We start from the raw sequence: 18,825 nt of genomic DNA on the forward strand, positions 1-18,825 counted from the left end.
CAAATGGGTTGAAATAGAATATCGCCCACAAAGGACAATGAGAGGAACTGTGATTTGGTTTCATGGGTAGCTGATAAACAATTTTCCTGAGAAAAGCATGTGACTTTATTGTATGTTGTGAAGTTGTAATCACTTAACGGATTTCTAGAAGATGTGGGGTGGAGGGGAGGGGTAGGAATTCTCTTTAATGCTTTTGTGGGATATTATTTTCTCGACAAATCAGCTCCTCGTGGGCTGTAAGGGGAAAAGATTGTTGGAGTCCCCCATTATGGGGAAGCGTCTTTCTGAAGCCAGCCTCCTTGACTTTCAAATTTTGTTTGGTTTAGATGTTTTAAGTGTGATTTGTCTCTTTTGGTAAACTAATGATCAGCAAATAGGGCATTTGTTGTTGACATTGGTTCTAGTTTACATGGCCAATGTGCCTGGTTTATGCCATATCGCATCAACAGTTGTAAATTTTTTTCTTAGGAATATAGGTTAAGGAGGATGTTTCTCTCTTGTTACGTCAACTTGTAATACACTTCGTCTTCGGCTGAGTTACTAGCCGAGTTTGACATAGTAAGGGGTTTTTCTTAAACTTAAAAACTTTCAAGCCCTTGGGTGACTTGAAAGCTGTGATCCCAAATATGTTGAGGCAATGGAGGTGGAAAAGTAGTCAGCCACTGGACTTGTATCTATGGGATTGGTGGTGAGTTGAGCAAGAAATAGTCTTTGGATGATGAATGGTACAGCAAATGTAAATCTAGGCACCTTCTTCCTAAGTTACACTTTTAAAGACTTGGATTTTGAGAGTAACATCTTTTGAGCCGAGCAAATACAAGAGTTGTCAAGAGTTGAATCATATAATGAAATGAGAGTGGATGGGTGTAGTGGTGAAAATTAGAGGCAGACGAGAAGAAAATGCTGGCTAGACAGCATGATTAGAAGAGGTTTCCTGAACTTTTCATGAATGCAGTTGAGCTTCATTCTGTAAAATTTTGTACTGAGCTCATAGTAAGAAGGGATGGGTTTAGGGCCATGGCTGTTAATCATAACAGTAACTGGGAATGAAGGCATCTGTGACTATAATTTTGTGTTGACTGAAACTCGCATTAGCTGTAACAAAATCTTTTGTCTATGGAATGATATATCATGATTAATTAGAGCAACTTGGATGCTTCAAAGCAGGTTATATTAGGAAACATAGTCCTTTGGTTTGTTGTAAAGAGTTGTTGCATGTTTGGGCTTTAACAAGGATGAACTATTCCACAGCATGTCATCCTCTGCCATCCCAAGAGTGTGGTTTGCTTGATGAATGCACAAACAAGGGTTTGGGATTTGATGATTCGTGCTTTAACGTTGCTGAGGAATAACCTTATGTGGGACACTTAGCCACTAGACTCACCAGAAGAAACCAAGTTACATTATCAACCAAATCGAATAAGAGCAACAACTGGAGCTGCATCTTTCTTTTTTCCCTAGAGCGAGAAGAGTAAAATCTGGGGGTCATAGGAGAGTGTCCATTTTGGATGGGCACAATGTTGACGAGGAAGCATGGTGTGTAAATATCTTACGATATCCCACATCGGATAAAGGAGAAAGTTTACTATGTGGGATACTCTTAACTATATAGTCCTGTTTTAAATTCTTGAGGATGCATTAAACCCAAAACAAATAATCTCTATGTGAGACGGAGTGGGCCATTATAGAATGAAATAGAACCATTACATGGGGGCATTGGTAGGCTTTCCTTTTCTGAAAGGAGCTCACCTAAATAAGCCTCTATCCCCTTTTGACATGTTATACACAGAATATGGTTACCTTCTTAGGGTTTTGTTATTCGTGGATTATTTATGATTCTTCTATTCTAATCTTTGTGTCTCTAATACGAATTGTACTATATACATATCCCATTGTTGAAGTTGCAGGTACAGTTGGATCATGAAATTAAGAAATATCATCTAGTTTAACCATCTCTAGAACTGTGATATAACATTGTCTTTGCCACTCAAATCTTTGTTTATGACGAATGCCTGAATTAGAAGTGAAGAGATTAGTTTCCTACTTGTCCTAGCAAATAAGCTGGCTGTACCCATCTCATTTATAGTGATTAGCAGGGGCATGCACGACTCATACACCATTATCACCCACTTGCCTCTGAAATTGAAAGTAACAAAATCACATCAACCATTAAAGGCAGGGCCTAAAAGTCCTGGTTGCTGTATTTCAAATATCTCCAGGTGGCTCTGAAATCAAAATTAAGACTTAGAAGAGGACAAAGCTCTTGTTCTTTGTGGTTGCATATTTCTTTGTGTAATTGTTGAATTTGCAGATCAACAGCTAAATCCTGCTGTGGTTTATGAATAGGTATCTTCGGAATTTTCTGGGATCATTTTTATGCTTCCTTTCCAATCCATGCTTTCCTTTGCTTTTACCCATGAGCTGGTTGTTGTCTCAACAGTTAGGACTCGTATAATTGAAACCCATCAAAATCCACCCAAAGGAGAAGAAAGCGGTGCAGTTATTTAGAGAGTTATAATATGGTTTGATCTAACTTCACTAACTAGAAGTGTTTCTACCGTTTGGGGAGGAGAGTAGGGTAGAAATTTGCTACCCATAAAGTGGCTGTATTTAGAAAGTTGGTGGTAGAGAAAATATAGAAGAAAAATGGGAAAAGGGAAAAAATGGAAGAAAAACAAAAGGTGAGCCTAAATTTAAAAAAAAAAAAAAAAAAGTTGTTTTGAATTATTATTTTTTTCTTTTATATTTTTTAAGATAAAATAAAATTTATTTGTTACATTCAAACACACCCAAAAGCTTCTACAGAGGTTGTATACTTGTATTATTACATCTCCATCCCATTTTCTTAAATCACACCACTTGATGAAAGATTGAATTGAATGCCTATGGCTATGGTGGTTTTGTGACTCTTCTTCCTGTCCAAGTAACCCATTCATTAATACGACAAACCAGCACATAGCAATCATACAACTTCAGCCACAAGACACCCAACCGACCCACTCATCCTCCATATTCATGAACATCTGTATAATACTATAATCTCTGATCTCTCTTCAAGTTTGCGCTTGTCGCCGCACCTTGGATTTTGCTTATTAGTTATTTTTATAGGCTGTCAGTGTCGGGTTCGTAACATCCAACGCTTCGCCAAAAGCCAATAATATTAATAATATCTGTGACCCAGTCTCGAGTTGAGGACAATTCAGGATTTATCGTCTCTCCACCTTCCACCATTCTCTCCTCAATCAACTTGTTTAAAAATAAATAAATAAATAAATAATGTTAATAAATAATTTTTAAAAAATAAAATCTTATTATTAGGTGCTTTGTATTGTTTTAATGCAACGCGACGGCAACATTTTGGGATAAGCATATTACCAGCCTTATCATTCTGCAAAAGAAATCATAAGAAATTCCTTCACCAACCTTATGGTTAAACAGACAATGATTGCCTTAAACTTCCCAACAGGGTTTTCATCTTCTGACTAAGGCTTAAGCTGGTTTGTTCCATTTTTGCTTAGCTTATTTGTCTGTTTCGTTAATTTTGTCGGTTCAAACCTAAAAACAACAGAATATCATCCCGAATCATCCAAACGGGTTCTTAATCTCAATTATGGTAACTATTAAAAGGATCTCAATCAAGGCTATGATTATTAAAAGGGATAATATGAGGTTAAATATAATATTTAAAAATATTTTTATTAAAATAAATGAAAATATCAAAACGAGATTATATATATATAATTTTTAATATATGAAGTTGTTTTAAAACGTCATTGGTAGTAAGACTTGACTTGAGTCGAGTCATCGGTTCAAATTCGATACAGGGCTCTTGCTTTTGCTTTTGTCACAAAACGTCAATAGTAGTATTCACAAAACATTTGAGTATAAACCATTTAAATATTGAAAGAAAAATAAAAATAATAAACAAAAACTCATCGAGACATCAAAATTGTAATAAATTTTATTTTAAATTTGTATTATTCCTGGAAATAATACAACCTTGAACGGCTGATACAAGAGCGGGTCACAACTCTGTTTGGTTTCTTAGTTCTTGTGTTTCAAGAGCGTCTGTCGCAGCTCCGCCACGTCAATCTGTTTTGCTTCATTCTCTGGTCTATAGTATCCAGTCACCGGATCTGGAACCCACGGAGATGTCTCCGATGCTCTTCCTTTCATCTCTTCTCCCAGTTTCTTCACCACCACTCCACTCTTCTGTCCTCTAGCCACGCTAGAGACAGCTCCTGATGCGGCCGCGTATCCGCGTCTGTAAAATCAAAATGAAATTTGATTAAAAGTCTAATATTAAATTCAAATATCGCTAAAAAGAACCGAGATCTGAAAATAATCAGTTGACGAGAAGAGCAGAGAAAGCAAAGGAAAAACTGGAATCCTCGGACTGAAATTCCAGACATCCTCTGCTTTTCATCTTTCCTTCATTTCTCGCCAGCAAAACAAAGCATAAGCTTTTAACCATGAACGCGAAGTACCTGTGGATTGCGAGAGAGAATCCATCCACGACGATAGCAGAGATAACCTTAGCGTTAGACAAAGAGCGAGCCATTTCGATCCAGCCGAGTGAAAATCGAAGCTACTGCAGAGGCTTTTCTTCTTAGATTTTCTCGAGAAAAATCGAAAACGCTCCGCAGCAGCGAGAGAACCTTTTTCTGAATCAAACTTTCTGCCTCGCTTCCTGAAGGCTTCTCTAGGGTTTGTATTATGATTCAAATGAGAAGACGAGGAGCCTTTATATAGACAGGCACCGGCCACTAGGGCTCAAGGGCCGCGTTAAAGGTGGGTTCTCGCGATACGCAAAGGCCAGTTCCATCTTTAGGCCACCTGGACAAACTCACGGTACAGCCACTCTAACCAAAAATACCAAACTACCCCTGCTTAGTACCAAATTACCAGTCAATATTTTAATCTTTTTCCGCGTCCCCATCGGACGGTTCAAAAAGGAGAATGGTGGAATGACTTTTCTTAAACGAACATTAAAAATGTGAAGCGTTTGGGAGGAAAAGCCGGCGCGAGTGTGGAACCTTCGGGAAGAGACTTTCGTGGCCGTGGGATGGACGCCGCTACATGGGATCAGGGCCGTCCACGTGGAGAGAGATAGTAGAAGAGAAGAGGCGGCGGAGTTTTTGTCCCCACATTTGTTCTGGAAATTGCTGACCACTTGCCGCGTGAAAGGTCCTCCACAGTCCAAGCTGAGTCAATGGTTCTTGCTTCCGCCAACTTTGATTTTTTCCTTTTAAAATTATTGGTGGCACCGCCTTCCTCTAACGTGTTTTGCCCCCTTTGTGTCTCTTTCGGCCCGCAAGGCTTGGTTACATGTTTGGTTCACGTAACCCTTTTGTTGGATTCTCCATTCTCCACTGGTTCCAGTAAGTTTCGTGCTCACTCCACCTTCTATGTTAAGAGTATATTATTAAAACAAGTTATTAAATTCATATATAAAAAAAGTCAAAAGATATATATGATATATGATGTGATATCATACCTCATAGGAGAAAAAAAATTTGACGTATATATCATCATGTGTTCTAAAACTATAAGACCTCGTTCAATTAAAAATGGATAATATTTATTTGGTTAAAAGTGTATTATTACAAATAATATTAAAATCGATCTCTAACTTCGGTGTAAAAGTTTATTTGACTCTATAGAAGGCATTTATTTATTTGACCTGATATTGTATTTATATAAGAGGATATTTGTGATATCCAATATCAAATAGGGGTAAAAGTTTTTAATACCATATATGCATGTACTTCTTTTAATTTTATAATTGTGTTTTAAAGTCGTAAGAACCTCATTTGGTTCAAAACGGATATTATATTAGTAAAATTAAAAACTCAATCTATTACATAATGTTTTGGAGGTAAATTTCATAATTATTAATGTTATGTGTAAACATTATTGTTAATGTAAATGATTGTGTTCAATTTTATTTTACTTTCTTTTAGATCTCGGTATCAAAGTTGATCTCTAACCTTGGTGTGAAGATCTGTTTAGTTCCGTAGGGGGTGTTTGTTTGTTTGATCTAACATTGTGTCTTTATAAGATGATATTTGTGATATCCCACATTAAATATGAAAAAAAGTTTATAATATATATATATATCTTAATTTCATAAATATGTTTTAAATTCATGAGAATCTCAGAACAAATAATATCTATATAATTTAAGGTGAGTTGTTACGTATAATGAATAAGAGAGAGATTTTATTTCTATCTAAAGTTAGAAACTCAATCAGTTGCATAATGTTGTGGAGTTAAATTTCATAATTGTTAATGTCACGTAGAAGCATTAATGTTAAGGTCAATGAGTATGTTCAATTTTATTTTACTACCTTTTGGACCTCCAGTGAGCTTTCATTTTGGTGGAGCGCATATGATTAAAGAGCATTGATTTTGGCGATGAAAAGCATGTGGTCCTCGACTTTTGAATTTATATTAAATACCAAATTTCAATTTTGAGACGTAATAGGGAGAAAAATGATACCGTGTTGGCCACGTGAGTGTGGAGTGGAGTGCTTTTGTTGAAACTGCGGCGCGTGTGAGATAGCATACTGCCATGTTCAGATTGGTAAAGCCTGGCAAGGCTCGCCCAAGGTCCCACCACCGTGTTTTTTTTCTCACCCTGCGGCGTTCCATTTACACTGAACCAGGATGCATTTAGTCACCTCAGCCTGGCAACCACTGCAAAACGTCGTCGTTTATGAGCTGATGATTTTTCTTCATACAGTTGGTATTGGGTATCAATCATGATAGAAGTTTAGTTTGGGACATGTTGAAATTTAGGGGTGTATATTGGATGATGGATGAATTATATGCAATGGAGTTGAACTGGGCAAAGCCTGGCCTCAAATAGGGACGACCCAACTAGCTTGACGACACCCTAAAGTCTATTTGCCCCGTCAACGAAATATAGATATTTTTTCTATCTTTTATTTTATCATAACATATTGTTGTTCCTTAAATTAAAAAAATACATTTTTAATTGTTTCTAATAATTTAAAAATAAAAATAAAAATAAAACCTTTAAAAAATATATTATTTTCAGAAAATATCTTTTAATCATTTTTATATGTTTTTTTTAAGAAAATATTTAAAATTTAATTATATAAATATGAAGAATAATTAAAAATAAAACATATAATAATAATAATAATAATTTAAAAAATATAGGAAATGAGTTAAAAATATTTTAGATTTTTAAATAAACTGCTATTTTGAAATATATCATAAAACAATTTGTAAAAGTTATCCTCGAATTTTTAATTTTTTGAATACACTTCCCAAATTAGATTTGAAATGTTTTTAATTTGTTTTTTATGTTTTAAACATCTAAAAGCAATTAAAGGATGTTATATGAAAATAAATTTTTTATTTTTTATTTTTAATAACATAAAATTATTTCCTATTTTTTGTTGATAATAAAAAAAAACTGTTTAAACAAAATTATTATACTGTCTTATTCTCATTTTGGTTATTGTTTTCTTTCTTTCTTTATTTCTTATATATATATATATAAATTTGACAAAAGGAATAACAAATTTTCCATGCTCATCATCCTACCTAGTCCCGGTCAATATTTTTTTGGGGTCAAAATTTGTTTTAATTATATTAAAACAAATAGATTTTATAAATGTTATAGATTTTATTATTCATTTGTATGAATAGTATTTTTTTATTATCTATGTTTTTTAAAAGAAAAAAAATAAAATAAAGGTGAGACAAGAGAGGATAATGCTCTAACAAATAATAAATCTGCTTTGGGTTTTTAAAATATTTAATATGATGTCTCACATTAGATAAGTGAAAAAGTTATTGGGGTTATATATCGTTATTTGACCCTCTAATATAGGGTTATGTATTTGGTGCTTGAATATGACCATCTTAGCCCATACTTTGAGTGCAAATTAATATATATTTTTTTATTCACCGAAAGAGATTAGGCAAAATAAAAACAAATAAAAAAATATAGATACTTAAAGATAGGAAGTTAGGTCATGAAAAAAAGAAATTGTACGACATGGCTCCTTAGAAATGCGAAGAAGTGCCTGAGGGCGGTGTTGTGCACTCTACTCCACTTGTTTCATCCTTATCCAGTTATTCGAAAGGACCAAAACCAACTTGACGTTCGCCCATTTCTTGGTCTAGAACATTTACTATTCTTTATGTATCTAGAATAAATAACAAGGTCGCTTTGAACTGGTCATTTGGCTTCGAGTCAATGAGGAAAGCCAAACTAGACGGCACGTGGTATGCCCCATCATGATGTCGTAACGGAACGTTGACTTGACTTGAAGCGTAGTTGTATAATTGCCCTAGGTATATCATTGTTCCTTCTAAGATTTACCAATTTTTTTGGTTTTTTTTTTTTTGGTAGATTTGGTTGAAGTAGAATAAATCAAATTGATTCAGCCTTAAAAAGGAAGGAAAAGAAAAAAAGACTCATGTTTATAAGCTAAAATATGATCCAAACTTGACCTAAACAAATTATGTATGCCTAATTGGATCAATGGACTGAATTTAAGATGGTGTTTGTTTTTTCACTTAATTTTAAATAAAATTTTAATATTTAATAGTATTAAGTATTAGATTGTTGTTTTTATAATATTTTGTTTTTATTAAGTATTAAAAATTAAAGAAAAATCAGTATGTTAATAAAATATTTTGACTTTTTCCATTAATAAAAAAATTTATAATAAATCACGAAAAAATAAAAAAACAAACGATCTAAAGTTTGAAAGCAAATTATTTTTAGTAAAAAACTAAAAAAACGAACACCCTCTAAGTCTATGGTGGTTGTGGGAGGGTGCCTAAGGAATTGTTTCCAAATTCACCCATAATACTTGGATAAAATATAAATTAGGAAGAAGTAATTTGTCAACGAAAGTTAATTGTCTTGGTATTTTTGTCGGTTTAATTCAAATTTTGGGAATAATTGAATTATTGAACCTACCAACTAGGGAGGTTCTTTTCGGTTCAGATGCATGGCTCAACCATTTAGCCCGATGACACGAAATATGTCCCTGGCCGACCTTGGTCTCATTTTCTATTGGGCCTAAGCCCATTCCAAAAATTAAACCTAAACTGGACCTAGATCCATGGCCCAACTTTTTAGCCCGAACAGACGGAGTATATCCCCTGCCGAGCTTGGTCTCATTTTCTATTGGGCCCAAACCCTACCCCAAAAACCCATTTCTTGGTTTCTTGAATCCTTTTGCTCTCGAAGCTCCAGTCAGCGAGAAAGTGAAGGAAAATGGCGGAGTTGAATACAGGCGGCGAGATTTCTCCGAACATGACCATTTACATCAACAATCTCAACGAGAAAATCAAACTAGAAGGTGATTCTTTCATAATCATCAGCTTTGTTAGTAGTTGGTACTCGTTTTGCCCTAATTCTGCTGTTTTACAGAGTTGAAGAAATCGCTGTTCGCCGTGTTCTCTCAGTTCGGAAAAATACTGGAAGTTTTAGCATTCAAGACATTGAAACACAAGGGCCAAGCTTGGGTCGTTTTCGAGGAAGTCTCGTCCGCCACCAATGCGCTCAGGCAAATGCAGGGCTTCCCTTTTTATGATAAGCCCATGGTAGTTTTCTCAACTCGGTTGCTCAATTTCTTGCTTATTTTTGGGGTATAGAAGAGAAATTATGTAGAACTTGCCAAAGTTAAGACAAATGCTTGAAAATTGCGTTAGGTTTGATTGAGTGGGAGTTATTTTTTAAAATTTTGATTACCTTTGTGTTGCTAGGTTACCCATGTTGCATTTTTTCTATTTGTAGAAATTGGGATTTTTTAGATGCCATTCACTAGCAAATTGAATAATGGGAATTGAGATTTTGTGCTGCAAGTGGGGTTTATTATCTTATGTTATAGAATGTAGAATGTAGAGCTATCTCGTGTGCTGAGACAATGGATGTTGATAAATCTTATGCCATTGACACAGAGAATACAATATGCAAAGACAAAGTCAGATGTCGTAGCAAAGGCAGATGGTACCTTTGTCCCACGAGAAAGGCGAAGGAGGCATGATGACAGAGGTAATAATAATCGCACTTTCTTGCTCTTAGTCAGCTTACTAATTGTTGCTTTTAACTCATTCTTTGTTGAAAAAATTGTCAGCACTGAGTACATCATGATAATTATTTATGGAACCATTGGAAAATTACTTCACTGGAATTGAAGCTTTGATTTGATATATAGATTCATTTGTAAAAGGCTAAAGTGCTTGAATATTTAGACAATAGAAAGCTTTCAATGCAAAATGGAAAAGTATCTTCTCTTGGAGGATGTGTTTATAGAGATACTTGAGAAGCCAGCTTCCCATTCAATGTCAATTTTTGACAAATCACACAGCAAGCACAAAATTTCTTTCTTCTTTTTGTTCATGAACTAATCTTGGGAATACTAAATTAATAAGGATTGTGGCTGTGACCTAGTGTACTTTAGTTTGGTCTTCATTCTTATACTCAAGTATTTTAGCTATGCCAAAAGGAGCATGGCAATATGGTGATGACTTGCTGTGACAGCACACTGGAGGTGTCATGCTATTTTATAGATTCTAGTGTGTGTGGGTGTGGGGCTTGAATTACCTCTTCACTGTTTGGGTTACATATAGCTCATCCAAATGAATGCAAAAATATAGGACCTTAGTGTCTAGAAATCCTATATTGGGGAGTTCATTTGTCTTTCCACATTTTTGCAATATTACCAATTAAATTCATGTTGCAATTGTTATCTCTGTGGAGACAAATGGTAGTTCACTTGTCCTTTTTAAAGAAACTTAGCAATTCTTGAGGCATCAAACTTAAGAAAGTTTTGTCCATGGTTATTTCTCGTAAAATTTGTTTGTTTATTTTCTTTGGTAGCCATGTACCTATCCCTTATTTTCAATTGCTTTCTCTAGCCATTTAAATGTCCATATAATTTCTTATAGGCAAACTGTTGACTCTATTTTTAGTCATTGGTAACTTGTACTTCTGAACCTCAACCTTCTTTTTTTTCTTTTTTTTTTGTCCCCATTGGGACTTGAACCCAGAACCTGCCATAAACCTGCCCCAACCCGTTACCACTTCAACCTTCTATCTTCCAATCATGAATCTCAGTGTATGCTCTTTCCAGTTGCCAATGCAGTGAGTGGGGGCAGTATATAAAATAGCCATTCCTCATGTCAACATGGGTGTCAATTAATTTTATTTTTATTTTTATTTTTTCCTTTTGATGGTCAAATTCAAAACAGGTGCCTCACAAAGAGGGCCACAACCTATGTACATGGGATTGCAGGAAGAACATATTAAAGGAAAAGACTGCCTCCCTCCATCCTAACAGGTCTAGGAATTCTCCAAAAGAGTCTTCCACTACCCAAAAATCAATCCAACCTTACAAACAAAGAGTTGAGGAATAAATTTTCAGGTGCAAATTGCTCTAGGCCTTCAAAAGTTGGTTGGGTGCTTGAATTTCTCAAGGGAAACAGCCTAGCCATAGATAAGATTTTTTTAAGATTCATTTTTGTTAGGGTTTGACTATAAGTTTCATCTTTGAGATTAACTAGACTGCCTTCCTTTACAGAGGCTGAGAGAGCAAAGCCTTGTGTATAATTTTTGGAGTTCCAAATAGCTCTGTGAACTCACTAAATTTTTTCCTATTCTCTACTTGTTGCTCATGAATCTATTCCTAGCATAAATTTGACTCTTAAAAGAGTCTTCCTAGCCTAACTTAGAAACATGTAGCACATAGAGATACTGTGATGATCTCATCAAGTTTGATAAAGATGCCTGTGCAGGAAATAGAAAAACTTGTACAGGCTAGAAAGTGTTACCATTAAAAGATCTAAATGAATGAACAAGACATGGTAAATGGCATGTTCCCAAATTTCAGAGTTAAATTTTTTTGGTGAAGATGCTTACCTTCTAGACCATTGAATCATGTGTTCTATTTGACAAAACTTCTCTGAAGTGATAACACTGACATTTATTTATTACAGCTGGGAGGAAGCGAAGAGAACAACATGATGCTAACCAAGCTGGAGTGGGTGTCAATCCTGCTTATGGTGGTGCCTATGGTGCAGCCCCTCCTGTAAGTATCTTCACTGTTTCCTGCAGCTGCTGCCTGAATAATCTATTATTGTCTTATAGTTCTCATAAGTTGTGAAATGAGGTTCAATTGACTTGAGCATTGTAATAAGTAATACCTTGTATATTACTTACACCCACTCACTCATATATGTACATAGGGCAACTGGATCATTGAGTTGATAATCTGTCCTTTTATCTCACATGGTACTGATGGAACTTATTCTTTTAATTTGATAATCTACATAGAAGTTTAGGTTGCTTTGTTTTTGCTTTCATTTTATTTTTTTTGGGGTTTTTGTTTAAGTTTTTTTTTGGGGAGTATATGTGTTTGTATCTTTTTTTTAACTAAATTCCATTTGAAAGGTGCTCACTATCTCTCTCAATTTCTGTTAAATGGTTCAGCTGTCTCAGATACCATATCTGGGTGGTGCAAAATCTGCAGTTCCTGAAGCTCCTGCTCCTCCAAATAACATACTCTTCATTCAGAATCTTCCCCATGAGGCAACACCGATGATGCTGCAAATGTTTTTCTGCCAATATCCAGGTTTTAAGGAAGTTAGAATGGTGGAAGCAAAGCCAGGGATTGCCTTTGTGGAGTATGGGGATGAGATGCAGTCGACAGTTGCTATGCAAGGGCTTCAAGGTTTGAAGATAAACCAACAGAATCCAATGTTGATTACCTATGCAAAGAAATAGATGAGCCATCTTTTTCTTCTGATGCTCCTTTTCAAAGAAATGCTGCAGTGGTTTGCTCAGTAGCTGCTCTATCACTTCATCCGCAGTTTCAGTGGAACTTTAGGAAGTGCTTGTAATTTAACAACTAGATTGTTTTACCATATTAAAGAGGAAGGTTTAATTAGCTTGACTGGTTTGATACCGTCTGGTTTTAACCGGCTTAAGAAGTTGAATTTCTTAAGTGTTGTAATCCTGTGTGCCTTCTCCAAACTTTGACAGGTTCCTAGGCGTAATCTGATTTTGGAAACTGGATGTTCATTTGTGGTGATATACTAAAGGTCTGTTCATTTAGGGACCATGCTTTTGCTGGATCCAGAATTTTCAATTAGGGAAAGTTACCCATCATTGGTTTACTGTATTTACTTAAATTTGAAAGGACTCTACACTGAACTCTTGACCTTTTTAGTCTCTCAGCCTACCCTCTGGAAGGATTGCACTTTGAAGGCACTTTGTTTCTGGGATTCATTCGGAATAAGATGTGAGTGGTTTATGTGGCAGCTACTACAACTGTAATTAGAAATGCTGGGTGCAAGTGGGAGACAGGGCCTTAGTGAAATGTTCCCGTTCCTATCTTACTAAGAGTTTATTTGATATAGTGATAGGAAGTGTTTCTTTTTAACACTTTAAATTTTTTTATCATTTAAGTATTAAAAAAAAGTTAAAAATGATTCGTAAAATCATTGTATGATTCTTTTAGTTTTAAGAGCCTAGAGTTGATAACTATTTTAGTATAGTTTTTTGTTCTTTAAAAATAAATAATGATTTTCCAATTTTAAAAACATTTTCAATATTATATTTGATATTTCAACTGAAATTATTTTTTGAAAATTTATTATCAAAATATAATGATTTTTGAAAGCAAAGTTTAGGTGTTTGTACTTATTTTCCATAAGCTGGTCTATGAAATAAATAAACATAGAGCACTTGTTTCAAAGCCTTCTACTTTAAAACACAAAACACAAAATAATACGAGTAAGGTGGTGTTTGTTTTTTTAGCTTTTTGTTGAAAGCAATTTATTTTTAGAATTTAAGTTGTTTGTTTTTCTACTTTTTTTCATAACTTATTATAAATTTTTTACTAAATAAAAAAATCAAAATATATAGTTTTTTCTAAATAAAAAAAATAACATATTAGTTTTTATTTACTTTTTAATACTTAATAGAAATAAAATACTATAAAAATAAATAACCTAATATTTAACACTATTAAGTATTAAAATTCCATTTAGAATTAAGTAAAAAAATAAACACCACCTAAGATTGCTTCTAAAATTGAGTTTTCAAATAGAATCTTATTTTTGAAAAAAAGTGTATAACTACTGCTCGTAAAAATTGATCTTAAAGAACTTCGTCAAAGATGCCCTTTTCCCATTTGTTTCACTTTTCCTAGTCATTCAAATTAGCTTAGAACCTGGGAATTCAGGATATGGTTTAGTCATATGCTGAAACTGTGTGATAGAGAAGAACAAAAATTAATTCCATTAGAAAGCACCAACAATTACATTTTAAATTAACATGCCAAAAAGGAGGGAATGTTCTTACTTCTTAGCACAAAGGAGGGATAGAGGGAAGAAGAGCCATCTATTCAGGTAGTAGCAGAAGAAAAAGAAAAGGCAAAATCAGTAAAGCAATCTATACACAATACAAGCCAACCCTACACCACCAAAAGTTTTCTTCTCATATGAAATGATGTGTTAGATTAAGTCAATTGTATCCACCATTGTTTACTACACTCTCTCCAACTCAGTATTGTGTTTGTCCAACTGGTCTTTCAACTCCTTCCTCCAACCTTGGATCAATCTTTCCTGCTTATTGATAAGCTCAGTCTTCAACCTCAACTCCTCTTCCATCACAGCAATCTCCTGTTAAAGCATCACAGACACGACCCATGAATATTAATTCATCAAGGCCCCAATGAATCAACAGGACAGTGAAAGGAGTACATGAGTTATTGATTAGAATGTAATCCTTGGAGTACCTTTCGAAGTGTTTCTGCCTTGGTTGGTTGATCTTCGCGTTGCAGACTAATAAAATACACTTGAAGCTTTTTAGCAGCCTCCATAAAATCTCTAGCATGCCTCTCCACATCAACTGACAGAATCTCAAAATAATCACCCTTATCAGCACATACGATATGAATGCTGATCCTGTATTTTGTTAAAATCTATTCCTATACCGCATTTACAAAGCAAAAGACGGCCATGCAGATTGGCAAAAGAGAACAAACAAATAACTCATCCATAAACAATTTTGACCGTGGACTAGACATACTCAGTGAAGAGGTAGAACATTTGATCCAGCAATAGGATGAAAGAAATCATACAAAAAATTGTTTTTCCTTTGGTTCTCAGAAGATTCAGCCTACAGTTAGAACCAAGAGTTCTAATTGATGATCTCAGAGAGTCAGGAATCCTTTGGTTAGAAGCACTTGAACAGGTGATCAATGACATGAAAACTATTAATAAGAAATACACAGAACGTTAGTACCATGTAACAAGGTTCAGCACAGTGGATTACTATCACAGGCTTGAACTGGTTATCAATGACACTAAAACTCTCAGATTCCAGTGTTAGATTCTTATATATATATATACATAGGTAACATTTTTAAATTTAACTGGATGTGTGATCCAGGTACCTCCCACATTGCTCCCCTGGCCACCCCCTGTGAATGGGTTGATCATTGAATCGGAAAAGTTACTGATTTATGGTTTGGACCAACAGTCGAACCGATGACGTCATAAATATATAATTTATATATTATTAAAATTAAAAATAATTATAAAAAACAAAAAAAATTATATATTATTTAAAAATCAAAATTTTATTTTAAAAATCATAAAATTAGTTTTAAATAATAAATTTATTTAAACATTTTCAAAAAATTATTTAAAATCATAATTTTTTTCAATTTTCATCAATTTAAATTAAAATCACAAATTTTAAAAATCACAAAGTTAAAAAAAATAACAAATGTAAAATAAAATAAATAATAATGGAAAAAACTAATAAAGTGAATAAAATATAAAAAAGTAAAAAAAATCTCAAAATGGGAGTGAAAGATAGCTGGAAAATGGAGGAACTAATAAAGTAAATAAAAATAAAAATGCAAAAAAAATCTCAAAATGGGAATGAAAAAGTCAAAGACTTTAAATATAAGCTGGAAAAAGAGGGTGAAACGGCAGCACTGGGGGATGAGCAGCGGCAACAACAACAACAGCCACGAGGGAGAAGAAGAGGAGAGAAGGGGAGGGTGGGGGCGGGCGGGGGCAGGATCTGGAAGGGGGGAGACGTTGACATGTAACCCCTGGCATTGAGCTTGCGGAAGAGTTGGGAAGGAGCGGTGATGACAACTGCTGGGAAGGGGGAAGTGTGCAGTGGTGGGATTTGGGAGGGGAGGAAAGAAGAAAGGGAAGGGGTTGGGTTTTGAACCGTTCAGTTTATCAAAAACCATCCAGGTCAGTCAGTTCACCAGTCCAACCGCTGGTTCCAACGGTTCAAGCCCAGCTCAAAAGCTGGTTGGCTCAAGGGGCCAGACCGCACCAGAATGGTGGTCAGGTGGCGGTCGTACCGGCTGGTTCGGCTTTTAAAACGTTGTTGCCACTTGAGTCAGACCTCAAGGAAAGTATTAGATTCTTCAATTTTGATGGCATATTTTTACAACCTGCCCTCTGGTCTACCCTTCTTTATAGATAAACTTCAAAAAAAAAATTTCAATGAGGGCGATCATAAGTCATCCATGCGCAACTTTAATACACTAGATGCCTCACTCTATATCAGGAGGAGGATTAAGCACAGATCTTATACACTTCTCAATAGGGTAAATATCAGTAATCATTTGGTTTTAATGCCCTTCCAGCCTTCCTAGAAGCAAGAGCAGAAAAGGTAAGATTAAACCTAGAAAATTTCATCTACGATATATGATATATCCAATAACAGTCATTCCCATAATCTTCCATCTTCTATCCAACTCTGGATATAACTTTTTCATAATCTAAATCATTTTCTCTTAGATTTACAACATCTTACCTCTTATAATTCCACTGAAAGCTAAAAAACCTAATCGTACATGGTATGACACTTACACAAGCATGTAATTTTTGAAATTCTCAGACCTTCAAGCTGGGTACCTAGTCTCAAATCTACAAAGTAGGAGAATGCTTATGACATAAAAAACAATATTCAGCACCTCCTTGGGCAATTTCATATCCTTGAAACTTGCAGAAACTCAAGGTATCTGTTATCTAGCTTATAACAGCCATCATTGTTATGCAAACTACACACAATGAACCCTGAGAAACTCAACAGATACCCATTAGTCTTCTTATTTGTTTGAATCCCTTTACATATCACTTCAAACATAAAAAAATCCCACATAATGATACTGTACATGTATCAATAGCCAGTCAAGCACAGAAATTTTATCTTTACAACCCAACCTTCTACAGTTTCTCAAGGTTCCATTTGTTCGAACTGTAAATAACTCCTCGAAAATTTTCTTTGTTCAAGCCCACATTTCCTATCCAATGACATGTTACAGTCAAAATTTACAAAAATTTACAAGTATAAGAGAAAATAATCGCTTTGGGCGAAAATTTTATTTTACTGGGAAAAACATTTCCCAGAACAAACTTTCCAGAGAAACAAACAAATGTTGGTTAAACACTAAACACAGAAACATACTTACTCTGATGGGAAGGGTGAGGCGAGCGGTCGATAGCTTGGAGCTCTCTGGCGGGCAAGCATGGGAGCAGAGCAGCCTCCAGTGCCATCACGCACGCTATCATATCTTGCCGCGGGGGCTGTAGCGGTGGCCCCGCCGCCGCCTGTGGGTCGACTTGCGGTGGCTGCTCAGCCATCGTCGTATCTTTGAGTAATCGAATGGTTCAGCACCGTAACTAGGGTTTTGGATTTTGAAGTTCTGTTAAAGAGTCATTTTTTCAGAGCAGGTCTAGCCAAGGAGAGGATGGTACGACTTACTAGGGAAGACGTGGGCCGGGCTTGGGTTAATTGACAAGATGGGCCTAGAAAGTTAATAAAATGGGCTTACTTTAAAGCCACTCCTTCAGAGTTGAAGCTATTTTTTAAGCTTGATTACTGTATCCGTGAAACAGCTTACAACTTTATTATTAAAAAAAAAGAAAAAAAAAAAAGATGCTACTTCTAATAATTTGTCTTTTACTTATTTCCGAAGCGACTAAGTAAATTTTTTTGGGTTAAATACATTTTACCTTTTGACCTTTCTTGTGTTCTTGTGTTTTACATTGTTCCTTCACATTCAAAACCAATATTTTATCCCTCAAATTTGTTAGACAACGACACTTCACCCCACTTATAAACCCTTCAAATTTTATCACGTGTTTTTATTAAGTTTATAAAAATATATATATATATATTTCTTAAAATTCAATATAAGCCCAACCTTAATTTTTTTATTATTAGTACTATTATTTTAAGTTTTTCTCATTCAAATACATTTGCATATAAATGTCTTAATCGTGATTCATGATGTCATGGTTAATTAATAATCATTTTAAAAAAATATTTTTTTTTGACAAATATTAAAAAATAGCCCATAGGATGCGTTGGTCCACAACCCATGGTTACTTGACTCAATTGCTCTTTCAACTTAGCTATTAGATAATCTTACAAAAACGAGTGTTCAGTGGTCATTCTGGGCACACCCTTTAATGATTAAAAGTGTATTTAGCAGTGATTTTAAGAAGTGTGTTTAGTCTTTTTAATACACGAAATATAAAAATTTTCAAATATTAGAAAGACTAGAAACACTTCTTAAAATCACTATCAAACATACTGTTAAAAGCCGTTTGACGGTGATTTTAAGAAATATTATCAATATTTTTAGTACTTGAAAATTTTTATCATTCAAATGTTAGAAAGATTAAAAACATTTTATAGAATCATTGTCAAACGCACTCTTAAAGTACATTTGGCAGTGATTTTGGGAAGCATTTATAGTCTTTATAATACTTGAAAAATAAAAAAAT

The 18,825-nt window shown here is 34.7% G+C and overlaps 3 protein-coding genes across 3 annotated transcripts; 1 reads left to right on the forward strand and 2 right to left on the reverse strand.

Moving 5' to 3' along the window:
* Nucleotides 1-3,937: 3,937 nt before the first annotated feature.
* On the reverse strand, nt 3,938-4,718 carry LOC117917296 (indole-3-acetic acid-induced protein ARG2-like). The gene is made up of 2 exons (XM_034833519.1): nt 4,488-4,718; nt 3,938-4,264 (listed from the first exon to the last, which is right to left on the reverse strand). Exons 1-2 carry the CDS (start codon nt 4,559-4,561, stop codon nt 4,045-4,047), a joined length of 294 nt encoding a protein of 97 aa, XP_034689410.1. The 5' UTR covers nt 4,562-4,718; the 3' UTR covers nt 3,938-4,044.
* Nucleotides 4,719-9,191: 4,473 nt separating this feature from the next.
* Nucleotides 9,192-13,200, forward strand: LOC117917375 (U1 small nuclear ribonucleoprotein A). The gene is made up of 5 exons (XM_034833624.1): nt 9,192-9,353; nt 9,425-9,597; nt 9,955-10,048; nt 11,992-12,083; nt 12,485-13,200. Exons 1-5 carry the CDS (start codon nt 9,269-9,271, stop codon nt 12,776-12,778), a joined length of 738 nt encoding a protein of 245 aa, XP_034689515.1. The 5' UTR covers nt 9,192-9,268; the 3' UTR covers nt 12,779-13,200.
* Nucleotides 13,201-14,273: 1,073 nt separating this feature from the next.
* LOC117917648 (mediator of RNA polymerase II transcription subunit 28) lies at nt 14,274-17,764 on the reverse strand. The gene is made up of 3 exons (XM_034833989.1): nt 17,505-17,764; nt 14,796-14,908; nt 14,274-14,679 (listed from the first exon to the last, which is right to left on the reverse strand). The coding sequence occupies exons 1-3, from the start codon at nt 17,674-17,676 to the stop codon at nt 14,545-14,547; spliced, it is 420 nt and encodes a 139-aa protein (XP_034689880.1). The 5' UTR covers nt 17,677-17,764; the 3' UTR covers nt 14,274-14,544.
* Between the last annotated feature and the right edge of the window lie 1,061 nt (nt 17,765-18,825).

The sequence above is a fragment of the Vitis riparia genome, chromosome 7 (assembly GCF_004353265.1).
Source record: "Vitis riparia cultivar Riparia Gloire de Montpellier isolate 1030 chromosome 7, EGFV_Vit.rip_1.0, whole genome shotgun sequence".
Lineage (NCBI taxonomy): Eukaryota > Viridiplantae > Streptophyta > Magnoliopsida > Vitales > Vitaceae > Vitis > Vitis riparia.